The 16592-nt window shown below is 37.5% G+C and overlaps 1 protein-coding gene across 1 annotated transcript in view; it reads right to left on the bottom strand.

Moving 5' to 3' along the window:
- Positions 1-16592, bottom strand: part of NUBPL (NUBP iron-sulfur cluster assembly factor, mitochondrial) — a 260487-nt gene that overhangs the window by 21237 nt on the left and 222658 nt on the right. Inside the window, exon 8 of the mRNA XM_007180692.2 lies at positions 16027-16112. Within this exon, the coding sequence (XP_007180754.3) occupies positions 16027-16112 (86 nt within the window). The remainder of the gene's footprint in view (positions 1-16026; positions 16113-16592) is intronic.

The following is a 16592-nucleotide window of genomic DNA, read 5'->3' as shown; positions in this document are numbered from 1 at the left end:
TTTATGCTTAAGACCTGATTAGAACAGAAAAATGTCCTTATGACTACAACAACCCAACCCCCCCCCCCAAAAAATCCCAAATACCAAATGTTGGTGAAGTCATGGAACAACTAAAACTCATAGCTTCAGTGGACTGTAAAGTGGTACACCATTTTGGAAAACTGTTTGGTAGTTATCTACTTAAAGTGACGTATGCCTATATTAAGGCACAGTATTTCCACTCTGTTATACATTAACAAAAAATGTGAACAGTTACCAAAAGACATTACAAAGTGTTCATAACTAATTATCCAAAAATGAAAAACTACACAAATGTCCATCAACAGTAAAATGGACAAGTAAATTGTGGTATATTCACACCATTGAATGCTACACAGCAATGAGAATGAGAGAACTATAGCTACAATCAACAGTATGAGTGAAGCTGTCAAACATAATTTTAAGCAAAAGAAGCCACACAAAAGTATATACTTATTATTCCATTTATGTTAAGTGCACAGACAGATAAAACTAATCTATGGTGTTATAATTTGGGTTCCGCTTTGGGGGTAGTGATCAGAAGGTGGCACAAGGCAGGAGCTTCCGGGGATGCTGGTAATGTTCTGCTTCTTGAATACAAGCAATGGGTGTGTTCACTTTGCAAAAATTCATTGAGCTATGTACACTCACAATTTATGCCCTTTTGTGTATGTGTATCAGACTTCAATAAAATGTCTGCTTTAAAAAAAGGTGGTCATGTGAACAGTGGCCAATAAAGCAATAAGAACAAATAATCAAGATGATGTTTTATTGGGCATCTTGTGAACCTGCACACAAAAATAACTGTCTGTTTTAAACAGAAAATATTCTATAAAAACAGAGAGGTTGCAGTAAAACTAAGATGAAGTCTTTGGGAAGAACAATCCCCTATTCTTTCCACGTGACACTCCAAGGAAAGAACTGAAATAAAAGCCTAAGCCCAGAGAGCTCTGAAATGATGGAGTTCTAGACCATCAATGTCTAATAAGGTAGCCACTAGTTCACATGTGGCTACTGAACACTCGAAATGTGGCTAATCTGAATTGGGATGTGCTGTAAGTGTAAAATACACACTGGATATCAAAGACTTAGTATAAGTAAAAGAATGTAAAATATCTCAATAATTTTTTAGAGTTTACAAGCTATTCTTTAAGCTTTTTCATTGAAGTGTATCATGAATACACACAAAAAGTACACAAATCACAAGTGCATGACTGAATGGACTTATCATAAAGTAGGCCCATGTTACCATGATGCTGTCCATAAAACATTGCCAGCACCCTAGAAGTCTCCCTGTATACTCTCCAAAACGTTGCCAAAAGTATAAACGAACAACCTGATTTCTAACACCATAAATTAATTTTGTTGTCTTGAATTTGATATGAATGTAATAATGCAATGTATTCTTTTGTGTCTGTATGATTCATCCAGCTAAACCACGTACATCTGTAGTTCATTTTCAGTGAGTCCTAAGATTCCATGATGACTATATCACAGTTATGCATTCTCTTGTTAGATCATCCGTGTTGTTTCCAGATTTTTATAAACAATGCTTCTACGAACGTTTTAATACATGTCTTTTTTGATGGGTATTAGGTTATGCATATTTAACTTCAGTTTAAAAAACGCCAGTTTTCCAATAAAGTTCTACCTATTTATACTCCCACTAGCAAATGAACGAGAACTCCAGCTATGCCACAGCTTCATCAACATTTGGTGTCATCAGGCTTTTTTCATTTTGGCAAGTATGGTAAGTATGGAGTAGTACCTCATTATGCTGGATTTTCAATTGTCAATCTGTTTATACCAGGAACTATATTTCCTAGAATCTCCTTCCTTATATGGTTCCTGGTTAAAGTTCACCACAGGTAAAGTGGCATGAGATTTGGGAAGAGAAGGTGTAGGCTTAGGCCTTACACTCTAAAGGTTTCCTGTGGGCAGAGGTGGTGACAGAAGTGTGCAGAGGTAAAGGTGCATTCCAGTTTGTTCTCATTCTGCCTCTGTGCCCAGCTCTCCTGTGCACTGTGGTTTTAATTTGTGTTGCCAAAATTAGTAAGGAAGTTAAGCATATTTTTACATGATCATTGGTCATTTGTATATTCTGCTCTGTGAAGTATCTCTTCAGGTCTCTTGTCTATTTTTTCCATTGATTACATGGTTCTTTTCCTACTGAATTGTCAGAATTCCTAGTATTTTTTTGGTTTTTTTAAACTTTGGGTTTATTTATTTATTTATGGCTGTGCTGGGTCTTCGTTTCTGTGGGAGGGCTTTCTCTAGTTGTGGCAAGTGGGGGCCACTCTTCATCGCGGTGCGCGGGCCTCTCACTATCGTGGCCTCTCTTGTTGCGGAGCACAGGCTCCAGACGCGCAGGCTCAGTAATTGTGGCTCATGGGCCTAGCCGCTCCGCGGCATGTGGGATCCTCCCAGACCAGGGCTCGAACCCATGTCCCCTGCACTGGCAGGCAGACTCCCAACCACTGCGCCACTAGGGAAGCCCTCCTAGTATTTTTAAATGCAGTTCCTTTTTGCTTGATTCTCAATTTTTATATTGATTTCATGCTGAAATGACAGTATTTTCAATATACTTAGTTAAGTATACTATTAAAATTAACTTCACCTGTCTTTTTCTATTTTTAAAAAAATGGCTACTAAAAATTTTTAAATCACATTTGTGGCTTGAATTATATTTCTCTTGGACAGTGCTGCTGTTGACAACTAAAGGCTGACTGTAGAACTTATTTTGATAGTTCTCCTACCTAATGTTGTTCTAAGGTCCTAGAGATGCAAAAAAAAAAAGTATCAGGGTCTGTGATTTATGAATATTTTAAAAACTTGAACAGAAATGAAACATTTACCTTTAAGACTATTCAGGACAGATAAACTGTCAAGTTTCTTTGCTTTTAGTTGAAATTACATCAGCTGAGTGTGCTAACACTCATGTGTGGTTATCTCTTTCTGTTCAGAAGCTCATACAACAGTCGTACACACACGTATATTTAACTAGAAAAGAGAAAATAAATTACTTCCTAAGATATGCAGACTATGTGGCTGAACAACTTTTTCAAAACATGGGGTTAGCTGGAAGAAAATTTAAAAGAGAGCTTCCAGTATTAAAAAGATTAGAAAACACTGCCCTCTTCATTTACGAGCAATCCTCTATAATCAATTATTTTTGAACAGGGGGAGCTAACGTAATAAGAAAGAAGATTATAATGCCCATATTACAATGTTATTCATAAAAATTCTTCTTTTAAATAGGAAAGAATACATATCTACACGACCACCCCCTACCCTCACTCCCCCAAAAAGCCTTATATTGTGTGAATACTTTATATGTTGCTAAGCTGTTTGTGTTTATTGTAGAGCTATTTTGTGCATCCTTTGATCGTAGAAACATTAGAAAACAGTTGCTTTGCCACAGCTTAATTTACATAATACCACTGAGACGCAGCTGTAAGCGTGCTCAATCATTTTTTAATGTCTCATCAAAGTATAAGATCCTTTTTTCTTTTTACCTCAGCTGGTTTTACTGAAAAAAGTAAATGCTACGTGCCTGTCTAACATCAGCCACCACAAACCTTTAGCATGTTATTCTTATATTATTCTAATCCATCACTGGCTCAGGAGAATACTTCTTTTATTAACTTTTTAAAAATTGACTGTCTTGAAATATCAACATTGCCCTGAAATACTGGATTTTTGTGTCTAAATGTATTGAATTAAGCAGGCTCAAAAGGCCCCAATTTTAATTTCTTCTTGGCATTTTAAACCCAGATTCAGGTAAGTAACAAGCAAGATTTTCAGGTTACTATATAATCCAATTTTTCAAGGTTACAATCAGGTTAAATTCTTGCCGGTTGGAACCTGTCACAAGGATTAAGAGCTATGATTTAAGAAAAAATGAAGAGGAAAAACTCACTGTTAAACAGAGAATGAATAATAACAAATGAAATTGATTAGATTCACAAGTGTTTTTCAGTTCTCCATTAGCCTTGAACCAGTTTTTGGTATATTCCTTGAAGCGTGTGTACAGATATTATAATTTAAAAAATTAGATGGGTGTTCTTGTTTTCTCTTTCAGAAGTAGTCTGGTAATGGAAAAAACAATTAATGGGGAGGCCTGCATTCATTCTCCTCTCAGGGACCAACTAACTACCTCTGGATCCATGAAGTACAACTTAACTTCTCCATGCCTTGAATTCTAAAATGAGGGATTGTAATGATCTCTAAAACCTACCACTGTAACAATAACATTCAGAGCTACCCTTCACAATGTCATGTGCTAAGACCTATGCAAAGTACTGTACATGTAATCTCACTCAACTGCCACAACGACCTGTGAGATGGGTCACGAAACACTTAAGCTAAATTATTTGCTCAAGGTCACACAGTTAGTGAATAACAGAGCCAAAATTCAAATCAGCTGGGTCTATGTGTGGCAGTCACAAAACCAGATGACAAGTAAATGAACTGAAGGATTTTGTTCATGGAACTAGATGGCCTAAAACTATTGACCAATCAATCCAGTTCAGTAAGGAGATTTAAAATAGTAATTAAGAGCACAGTTATAAGGGAAGACCTGATGTGAACCATCTTCATCATTCACTGATGCAGCTGAGCCTCAGACATCATTCCCTTCTCCTGGCTATGAAACTCCCCTTTCCCTTAACACCCTCAGTATACCTCTCCTGACTGTCAACAAAACCTATGGTCCCCTTAACTCCTCCCCATTTTTCAATCCACCAATTTTCTGTCTTTACTTGCCCTAGGCAATCAGGACCCCAAAGGAAAGCAAATTTAAAGGAGACTCCTCTTAATCTCTCATACTGTGATATTCTACGACATTCACATTACTAAACCTCAACTCTAGATAATCCACAGAAATAGCAATTAAGAATGTGGGCTCTGGAAAGCAGACCATTTAGGATAGGATCCCAGAGGCCCACTAAACAGATGGGTAGCCTTATACGAATTATTTAGTCTCTCTGTACTACAGTTTCCTCATCTGCAAAATGGGGAAAACAATGTTACTACTTCACAGGGTTGTTGTGAGGGTTAGATTAGTTTAATTCACATAAATCACATAGAACAGCATTCCCGTTTAAAGCATATATGGACTTCTGAGAGATGCTAGAGAAAGACAAAAATGAGCAAACATCTTCAGTCTTTAAGATGCAACTATGGCCGAGATGCAGAATGCTACCTACCCAGTCTTACAAAGATTGTCACTGAAGAAAAGTCATTTTTCAAAAGTGGAAAGATTACCCAATTGTGAAGAAGGAAGCCACATGCGATACATCACGTTCAAACTAATAAATAGCGTTCCTAGAAAGAATACTAATAGCACCTTCCAAGGCCTGCAAAGCCAATAATGAAAGATTCTCTAAATACATCAAAGGTATTAAATTTCCCAAAGAATCAAGTGAGACAACTTGATGATTGGAGAGGAAAAAACTATGCTCAAGGATGAAAAGAATAAATGTGTCACTTGCCTCCATTTTTATGTAAGATTACCTATTTCTAAATCGTTTTGTGAGGTAGATAGGCTTGAGGTATTAAAGAAAATAGAACTTTTGGGGTCCAAAAGACAAACTAGATGCGGAACAAGCTCCGAGACAGATATGATGAACACATAAGTTTTGAAGGCATTCAAGGGTGAAGATGTGAAACTCCTGGTCCAAATGGATAACCTACTGCCATGAATGGTGACTGTGCCAGAAAAAGAATAAACTACAATTCTGATCCTCATCACTAGGAACAACTTGTAGGGTCTTTGGTAATAAAAATAGAAAACGGAAAGAAAACATTGATAAGAATCAACTATTTTAGGTTCTAAGATCACCTAATTTTTCTTAGGAGACAACATAATCATTAACCCTTACAAATAAATACCACAAAGTCCACACCGCAGTAGGACTCTTTGTTTTTTTGTTTTTAGCCAGCAGGAAAAGAAAACCTGCTGGCTAAAGACAAAAGCAAAATTCCTATCTCTCTTTTATAAAATAATTAACTATTTGCAAGGCTGAAATAGTTATAGAATTTTCTCTATCTCTCTCTTTTTTTTTTTTTTTGGCTGTGTTGGGTCTTCGTTGCTGCTCACGGGCTTTCTCTAGTTGCGGTGAGCGGGGGCTACTCTTCGTTGGGGTGTGAGGCTTCTCATTGCGGTGGCTTCTCTTGCTGCGGAGCATGGGCTCTAGGTGCGTGGGCTTCAGTAGTTGCGGCATGTGGGCTCAGTAGCTGTGGCTCACCGGCTTAGTTGCTTTGCGGCATGTGGGATCTTCCCAGACCAGGGCTCAAACCCGTGTCCCCTGCATTGGCAGGCGGATTCTTAACCTCTGCGCCACCAGGGAAGTCCCTAGAATTTTCAAAATTAATTATAAGAAAAAAAAAAGTTCAGTGACCAGCATTAGGCTTTAATATATTTGTTGCCACGTCAACTATAGCACAGACAGCTAGCTGCTCACCAAAATCCATGGTCTCATCTTTCTAGCTTAGCACATAGCTAACCTATGTTTCTCAGGCTCCTTGAGAGACATGACTGTGAGCACATAACAGAGTCTTAGTTGGGGGAATGAGAGTGTAAGTACGTGTGCCACAATCAGGCCTCATCCATAAAAAGCTCCCATGACATACCTATGTACTGTCTTTCTCTTCTGGCTAGCTCAAATGAGGCTGGCTCAATGGTGACCTTAGAAGTCACATTTTAAAATGGCAGAGGCTCCAACAGCCTAAATGACTTTGTGGAAGAAAGCCACCATGCTCACCTGTTAATATACTAGTACTGTTACGTGAGCAAGAAATAAGCGTCTATTGTATTTGCATCATTATAAATTTTGAGGTCTACTTGTGACAGCAATTAGCTGACATTAAATAATGCAAATTTTAAATAATGCAGAATTTTAGACTCTAAATAACTTTAACAACTTAATAAATCTAGAGAACAATTTAGGCTGAACTAAAATACTCAAGAAATAAGGAGATCTCAAAGACACTATTTATCTAAATTTTTAAAAATTTCTTGTTAGAATTCTTATTAGCAAATAAAGAGACTAGTCAAAATACCTAGGCCAAATACAAAAACACCTATGAACTATAAATTTATGTTTCATGATAGCAATTATAATAAGAAACATTAATTATATAACATTATATTGACATCGAGTGTTTAGATTGTACCAAACACTGTACTAAGCCCTCACTTATTTCTCACCTCAACCTTCTGAGGGAAATACTATTATAATTCCCATATTATGAATGAGAAAACTGAGGCACAGATTAAGTAACTTGCTCAGGTCATACTGCTACAAAGTGACAGATCTAGGATTTGAACTCTAGCATTCAGACTCCTGAGCTCACCCTTCTTAACTACTATGTAAAAATGCCTCTGTAAGCTGTACCCTATTGTCTTAAAATTATAATACAATTTCTAATGTAATTTAATTTGCAACCATAAAAGATATACTTAAAGAATATAGCTCTCTATGTGCTTTTAAAAGTCTGTGTATAAGAGGCTACAAATATACAGATAAATAAAAAATCTGGTTCGGTGAGGAGAAGGGACAGTCACATATATCATGTGATGTGAATAGTACTAAAAAGGCCAACACCAAATCATTTTCTCTGCCAGTCTCTTCCTTGCCAAACAGTTTTAAATCACAACCCTTAGAGAAGAGGGCAGGGATTTGTGACTGAGAATCTAACCTCTTATTTCTAGTTCACTGTCAACCTGAGTGAAAAACTAGCTCCTGGTAGATTTATTAACGGCAGCATAACTCTCAAAATCCCTTTGATTTCTGCCTTTTTTTTCTAACCACCCTACTCTATGTAATCAATTGCCAAGCCTGTCTATTCTTCTTTCAAAATGTCAATTACATTTATTTCCCTTTCCATTTTCATTGCCATTACTCTAAATCAGACCCTTACTGCCTATCACCTACACTAGTGTTTTCCCAACTTATTAAAACTGCCTTATAAGAAAAATATTTGACAGCTTGATCTGATACAAAAACACACGTATATATGTTTATGACTGAGACCATATCCCTATGAAATAACACTTTCTCTTCTTAAGGGCAATTTACCCTGATATTGTTTAAAAACTTTGGTTACATCTCTCAGTGAATTGATTTCCTGACTCATCTGTGGGTCACAACCTGCACTGTGAATGACTGTGACCATTGCTAACGCTTCCTTACTGCCTCCGCACTCTCCTGGCTCCTATTCTTTCTATTCATCTCCATCAGATTAAATCCTTTTAAAGCTCCATTCTTTTCTTTTTTTTTTTTTTTTAGCAATTTCATGTATCTTTATTTATTTATTTTTATTTATTTATGGCTGTGTTGGGTCTTCATTTCTGTGTGAGGGCTTTCTCTAGCTGCGGCAGGTGGGGGCCACTCTTCATCGCGGTGCGCGGGCCTCTCATTATCGCGGCCTCTCTTGTTGCGGAGCACAGGCTCCAGACGCGCAGGCTCAGTAATTGTGGCACACGGGCCTAGTTGCTCCGCGGCATGTGGGATCTTCCCAGACCAGGGCTCGAACCCGTGTCCCCTGCATTGGCAGGCAGATTCTCAACCACTGCGCCACCAGGGAAGCCCTTAAAGCTCCATTCTAACTGTCTATTTCCTATCCAGCATTCTTTACGGACGCCTCTAAAAATCTCAAGAAGAATGTCCAAATTTCTTAGTCTAGTGTCTAAAGCTTGACTAAACCTAGGCCTAGCAAAGACATATCCAAACATATCACTTCAGCTATAGACAAACTGAACAACCCTGAACACCTGTGATTTCCTGATTCTTTTCAGACTGAATTCTGTCCTTCCCCCAGTCCTGTGATATACCTATGAAAATCCTCCTCCACTCATTCATTCAGTATATATTTAGTGAGCAGCTATATGTTCTGAACACACAAGGGGATCAGTGGTTGGAGCTGACCTTATGGCACTATAAATGTGAAAGTACTGACAAAATGTGAAAACAGTTACAAAAGGGGAAACAGAGTGTTACTAAATGATACACTAGAAAGAGCTTACCTAGTCAACAGGGTCAAGGTAAGTCCCCCAGAGAAAGAGCTGTTCAATCTAAGCACCAAAGGATAAAAAGGAGCTACAGGTGAAAAGTGAGGGTAAAGCGTTCTCAGATGGGCAAACAGCATGCTGAAGTCCATGAGAAGAGAAACTATGGAAATCTTCCAGAAGTGAAAGACGACCAGTTTGCCTGTGGCAGAGATAATGCCAGTCAGAGCGGCCTTGAGGGGGGAATAGCAGACTGTGGATGGCATTATATCCCAGGTCAAATGGCAGTATAAGGAGTATTCATCATATGCATGCTATATGCCAGGTAGTGAACATTTAAGGATTTTAAGGCATGTTTCTTGCCCTCCAAGAGCTCACATTCTTCTGTTGGGACTGACAGGTAAACTTGTAGTGGGATAAGAGCCAAACTAGATATATGTTCAAGTAGTTCAGAGAAAAAATTATTAACCTTTTCTGGTAGTTTGGGAAAAGCTTCCTAGAGGATGTAATGCCTGAGCGGGGATTTGAAAAATGAATATGAACTGACAATGGCTTCTCAAGGAAGGGACCAGCATGTACAAAATTACAGGGACATTAAAAACAAACAAACAAACAAACAAAAAACATGGCTTTTCCATGAAAACTTTCCTTGATAGCCCAGAGAAAAGTGTTCTCATGTCCCTCAGAATTTAGGGCCCCTGCACCATAATGGAGTTAGTCTACAAGATGATAACATACTTAAAGAAAAAGGCTTCATCCTCACCTTTTTTTAAATCACCAATGGAGCTTACCATAGTACTTTGCTTATAGAAGGCACTCAATATAAGTAAATATATATTTGTAGAATAAACTAATAGCTATTTATTGAATTAATATTAACTAAGTGATCCCTTATGTACAGAAAGAATAAGAGAGTATACTTGAATATACTTTTCAGGAGCTGGAAAGGAGATTACCTAAGAAGAAAGGGCTGGATAGTGAAATCCCTGTGACTCTAAAAGTTCAAATGGTAGAGGAAGGGCTCCAAATTGAGGTGCCTGGTTTTCCCTTATAAAAGAAGGCAACAAAAATGGATGAGATAAACAAGATGAAAAGACAACCCTCAGAATGGGAGAAAATATTTGCAAATGAAGCAACTGACAAAGGATTAATCTCCAAAATTTACAAGCAGCTCATGCAGCTCAGTATCAGAAAAACAAACAACCCAATCCAAAAATGGATTTAGAAGACCTAAATAGACATTTCTCCAAAGAAGATATACAGATTGCCAACAAACACATGAAAGGATGCTCAACATCACTAATCAATAGAGAAATTCAAATCAAAACTACAATGAGGTATCACCTCACACTGGTCAGAATGGCCAGCATCAAAAAAATCTACAAACAATAAATGGTGGAGAGGGTATGGGGAAAAGGGAACCCTCTTGCACTGTTGGTGGGAATGTAAATTGATACAGCCACTATGGAGAACAGTATGGAGGGTCCTTAAAAAACTAAAAATAGAACTACCATATGACCCAGCAATCCCCTGCTGGGCATATACCCTGAGAAAACCACAATTCAAAAAGAGTCATGTATTACAATGTTCATTGCAGCACTATTTACAATAGCCAGAACATGGAAGCAACTTAAGTGTCCACCAACAGATGAATGGATAAAGAAGATGTGGCACATATATACAATGGAGTATTACTCAGCCATAAAAAGAAACGAAATTGAGTTATTTGTAGTGAGGTGAATGGACCTAGAATCTGTCATACAGAGTGAAGTAAGTCAGAAAGAGAAAAACAAATACCGTATGCTAACACATATATATGGAATCTAAAAAAAAAAAAATGGTTCTGAAGAACCTAGGGGCAGGACAGGAATAAAGATGCAGATGGAGAGAATGGACTTGAGGACATGGGGAGGGGGAAGGGTAAGCTGGGACGAAGTGAGAGTGGCATGGACATATATACACTACCAAATGTAAAATAGATAGCTAGTGGGAAGCAGCCGCATAGCACAGGGAGATCAGCTCGGTGCTTCGTGACCACCTAGAGGGGTGGGATAGGAAGTGTGGGAGGGAGACTCAAGAGGGAGGGTATATGGGGATATATGTATACGTATAGCTGATTCACTTTGTTATACAGCAGAAACTAACACAACACTGTAAAGCAATATACTCCAATAAAAACGTTTAAAAAAAAATGGATGAGAATGACACAGCACATAAAGTAGTCACCATTAAAAATCTGTAAGATTGAAAAATTCTTATTATTTTTTAAAAAAGTCTACCTACAAATACTGAGATAATCAAGGATTTGGCAGAGTTGATATCATTTCAGGCAGAGAAAAGAGAATTTAATAGTCATCTCTTCTTCTCCTTTCCCTATCTCAGCCTCGAGTTTTAAGAAATTATTTAAATTAACTTCAAAATGTTCTTGTAGACATTAATAAACTCTGACCATACCAATGAATTCCAAAGACATCATTGTTTCCATGGTAACTAATGCACTTCAAAAGGGGAAAAAACAGAGAGCAAGACTAAAACCCAGGAAGAAAATGAAATAAAGTGGTATACACAAGGCATAACATTTCTCCTTTGCATTTATGGAAAACCTTCTAATTTCAGACTCCGAGTGCCAGAAGGATCTCAGAGGTCATCAAATCCACACCCTACTGGAAGCCGGGATTCCTTTTACAATGCAGCTATACAGTGGCTGTCCTCCAACTGCTTACAGAGCTCTCTGCTGGAAAGTTCTCACTCATTCACTTGCAAAGATTACTGAGCACCTGTCTTGCTCTGCAGGTTAAGAGATGATTAAGACATTCTACCTCTTTTTTCAAATTTTTGCTGTTTAGAAGGCAAATAACTAAAACGGGTGAAAAACGAGGGCTATAATAAAGATATAGGAAGAGTCAAAAAACAATAGAGGGAGTATGCATTTCCAATGACTTTCATTTCCACTCCTCTTCAGCCCCGCACACCCATGAGCAACCATATCCTGTACCTTGTCGTGACCCAGGGCTGCTCCGACTCTGCAGACTTACACTCCGACATCCACTTTCAGATCACAAACAGCTCCTTTACTCCATAACTAATCCTGCACTAGTCCTATGAGCCTTATGCAGCCCAAGATCCTTCACCTGGAATACTTCCTCACAATATTTCCTTGCTGACAGCCTCAACTTTTATCCTTCAGTAGCACCCACCTAACAAAAGTCTGGCTTCTGCTCTTTTAAAAACTTTCCTCTCAAGGATTTCATGATGCTTTAGAGTGAGCTGGACACATGCCTCCACCCTCATCTTACAGAATGAGAAGCTAAGCATTCACTTAAATGCTGATAGAATGGCTATTATCCTGACCTTGAAGTGGCAGTAAGAAGGATTATGAATTATTTGTTCTCATAATTTTTGGTGGATAGCTCTCTCTAACTTTTTGCTGATTTATAGTTTAAAATCTCATATAAGTAATCTTATTTAGTTATCTGAGTAGGCATTACTTGCATCTAGTTTATCTTGGAGGGCATAATAGGAAATAATACTGTTCAACTAAAGTGCTTCACTGAGACAGTTTTCTATCTGAAATGGGCATTTGGTTACCATTGCTTTAAAATTTTTCCAAGCTAAACTTCAAACATAGAACACCATGGGGGGTTTTTATCACTCATTTATCCTCATACAAAATCAGGCCCTCAAACATTTTCCAACTCTGCTAGTGAGAATACCCTCAGATCATCTAGGAGGTAAGCACACAGGCATCATCTTTACCAGGGTCCTCAATTTTCATAAGGGCATGTTGATCCATCCAGAGCTCCATGGCTTACTAACTGTGTACAGGTCTGCACTAACTGGCAAGGGAGAACAGGTACTTGTTGAAGAGGATAACCTCAACTCCACTACTCTACAATTTTATGCTTTTCAGAAGCTCCCCTGAGATAAAAACATTTACCAAAGCTTCCCTGAGAGTCTATTCATTCTAATACATCATTGGTTCTTATACTGCATCATGCTCTCATTGAAGAATTCTCTCCATACCAAAACAAACACAAAGTGTACAATTTGGTGGGGATGGGGAAGGAGAGAGAATCATGAGACCCTCTGAAGCTAATCCCTGGCTACAGTCTAAAAAGCTCTGCTCTAGGCACAAAAACAGACATACGGATCAATGGAACAGAATAGAGAGCCCAGAAATAAAATCACACACCTAGAGTCAATTAATCTTCCACAAAGGAAGCAAGAATGTACAATGACAGTCTAGTCAGCAAATGGTGTTGGGAAAGCTGGACAACTACACATAAATCAACGAAGTTAAAACACACCCTCACACCATATACAAAAATGAACTCAAAATGGCTTAAAGACAAATATAAGACATCACACCATAAAACTCCTAGAACAGAACATAGGTAAAACATTCTCTGACATAAACTGTAGCAATGTTTTCTTAGGTCAGTCTCCTAAGGCAAAAGAAATAAAAGGAAAAATAAACAAATGGGACCTAATCAAACTTACAAGCTTTTGCACAGCAAAGGAAACCATAAACAAAATGAAAAGACAACCTATGGACTGGGAGAAAATATTTGCACATGATACAACTGACAAGGGCTTAATTTCCAAAATACACAAACAGCTCATACAACTCAACAACAAAAAAACAAACAACCCAATCAAAAAATGGGCAGAAGACCTAAATAGACATTTCTCCAAAGAAGACATACAGATGGCCAAGAGGCACATGAAAAGATGCTCAACATTGTTAATTATTAGAGAAATGCAAATCAAAACTAACAAAGAGATACCATCACAGAATGCCCATCATTAAAAAGTCTTCATATAACAAATGCTGGAGAGGGTGTGGAGAAAAAGGAACCCTCCTATACTGTTGGTGGGAATGTAAGTTGGTGCAGCCACTATGGAGAACAGTATGAAGGTTCCTCAAAAACTAAAAATAGAGTTGCCATATGATCCAGCAATCCTACTCCTGGCCATATATCTGGACAAAACTGTAATTCAAAAAATACACACACCCCAACGTTCATAGCAGCACTATTTACAATAGCCAGGACATGGAAACAACCTAAATGTCCATTGACAGATGAATGGATAAAGACGATGTGGTATATATATACAATTGAATATTACTCAGCCATCAAAAAGAATGAAATAATGCCATTTGCACCTACATGGATGGACCTAGAGATTATCATACTAAGTAAAATAAGTCAGAAAGAGAAAGACAAATGCTATATAATATCACCTATATGTGGAATCTAAAGTATGACACAAATGAACTTATCTGTGAAACAGAAACAGACTCACAGACATAGAGAACAGACTTCTGATTGTGAGGGTGTGGTTTGGACTGGGAGTTTGGGGTTAGCAGATGCAAATTATTATATATAGAGTGGATAAACAACGAGGTCCTACTGTATAGCACAGGGAACTATACTCAATATCCTGTAATAAACCATCATGGAAAATAAAAATAAAAACAAAAAGCTCTGCTCTATAAGCTCAAAAATCTAACCCTGAAATTAAGCAAGGCCACTAGGAGCCATAGAGATGGAAGCATCACGTTGGCTTCTTACTGAAATGCTTGTTCTAAACCACTCTCTAGCACAAGTCCACTTGATTTTGATGAGGCACACTAGGAGGAAGAACCCTCTATTTATGGTTACAAAGGTGACAAAAATGTGTTCATTACATACAGGGTTTCTGTTATTTCTGAGGACCTAGAGAGTTATGCCTCTCTTCTCTCACCTCTGCTTCTCTTGAGCATCAAGTTTTTAAAAAAAAATTTTATTGAAGTATAGTTGATTTACAATGTTGTGTTAATTTCCTCTATACAGCAAAGTGACTCAGTTATACATACATACATATACATATATATATATTCTTGTTCATATTCTTTTCCATTATGGTTTATCACAGGATATTGAATATAGTTCCCTGTCCTATACAGTATGACCTTGTTGTTTATCCATCCTGTATATAATAGTTTGTATCTGCTAATCCCAAACACCTGTTCCTTCCCTCCCCTACCCCCCCACCCCCTTGGCAACCACGAGTCTGTTCTCTATGTCTTTGAGTCTGTTTTTGTTTCATAGATATGTTGATGTGTATTGTACTTTAGATTCCACATATAAGTGATATCATATGGTATTTATCTTTCCCTTTCTGAGTTACTCCGCTTAGTATGATAATCTCTAGGTCCATCCATGTAGGCGCAAATGGCATTATTTCATTCTTTTTGATGGCTGAGTAATATTCCACTGCATATATGCACCACATCTTCTTTATCCATTCATCTGTTGATGGACATTTAGGTTGCTTCCATGTATTGGCTATTGTAAATAGTGCTTCAAGCTCTTTTTTTAACCTCATGGAAATGGACAGTTTTATAATGGTCCTATGTTTCTTTCCCCATGGCTGCTGGAAAATTCATGGCATACTTCTAGCATGTATTTAAGTCCCCTAATGGCATGCAAGTTATTTACAGACTTCACTTCTGACTCTATCTGATTTTAATTGTCCTTTCTCTTATTTTTATATTTTTTATTTTTTTGCCATTTTTGTATACAAAATTCTTAGATACTTTCAAGAAAATGGTGAGTTACAAATGAGTTAAACTGTAGAAGACAGAAGGAAGAAAGTTATCTTTTTCACCTGTTTCCCATCAGTGATCTGTTCAAGTGTATCTACCTAAATAAGTTCTTAAAATTCTCTTATTATTTTTACTTCAGTGATAGCTACAAATAGTTGAGAAAGGTAGTACTTGTTCAGAAAATTCATGCCTGAAGGATGTTTTAGAATTCTCCTTGATTAATATAACATGCATACATGTTTGCACCTATATGTGTGTTTTTAGAGTAACCATTAAAATGAAGTAGGGTGTTCATACAGATTTCTGCACAGAACTAAATTAAAATTTGGATTGTATTTCTCAATGATTTGCTTTTTCAGTTAGAAGTGTTTCAGATTTTTGCAACAATGAAGGTGTAAATGCTTACAGGCACGTGGACTTTTCGAAACATCTCAGCTCCCTTATGTGCGTCCATCAATGCAATGTCCTGGGGTGTGGAGACAATCACAGCTCCTAACCAAAAGAAAACAAAAAGACAGCAAAATGATGCTATCATATAATTCCTTATGGAAAGATTACTTCCAAAATTATGTTGATTACACACTAAAAGAGTCTACTATATTAACTATTTAGGTAATTTGTATAAATTTCACATATATGAATGGGAAAGACAAGGAAATGTCTACTTTGCTCTTGCCTATTTTTGACTCCTCATTCCTAAAATTACAACTGACCTGTGATTCAAGATCACAGCTATATCATCAGAACCCTCCTCCTTTTCAGACAATGTGCTACGTAAAAGATGCACAAGGTAGGCTTCACTTTTAAGAACCTAACATCCTACTTGGGGAGACCCAAAAATTAAGGATTCAACACAGTGTGCTAAGCATTTTAATAAAGGTAGGCCTAGGGTGTTATGGAGTTATAAAACAAGAATAAAGGAAAGGTAACTAATTCAATCTAGGGGAGAGGATAGTGAAGGTGATAATGGAT

Source organism: Balaenoptera acutorostrata, chromosome 3 (genome assembly GCF_949987535.1).
Source record: "Balaenoptera acutorostrata chromosome 3, mBalAcu1.1, whole genome shotgun sequence".
Taxonomy (NCBI): domain Eukaryota; kingdom Metazoa; phylum Chordata; class Mammalia; order Artiodactyla; family Balaenopteridae; genus Balaenoptera; species Balaenoptera acutorostrata.
Note: the sequence above shows the minus strand (reverse complement) of the source record. Positions and strands in the feature narration are given on the sequence as shown.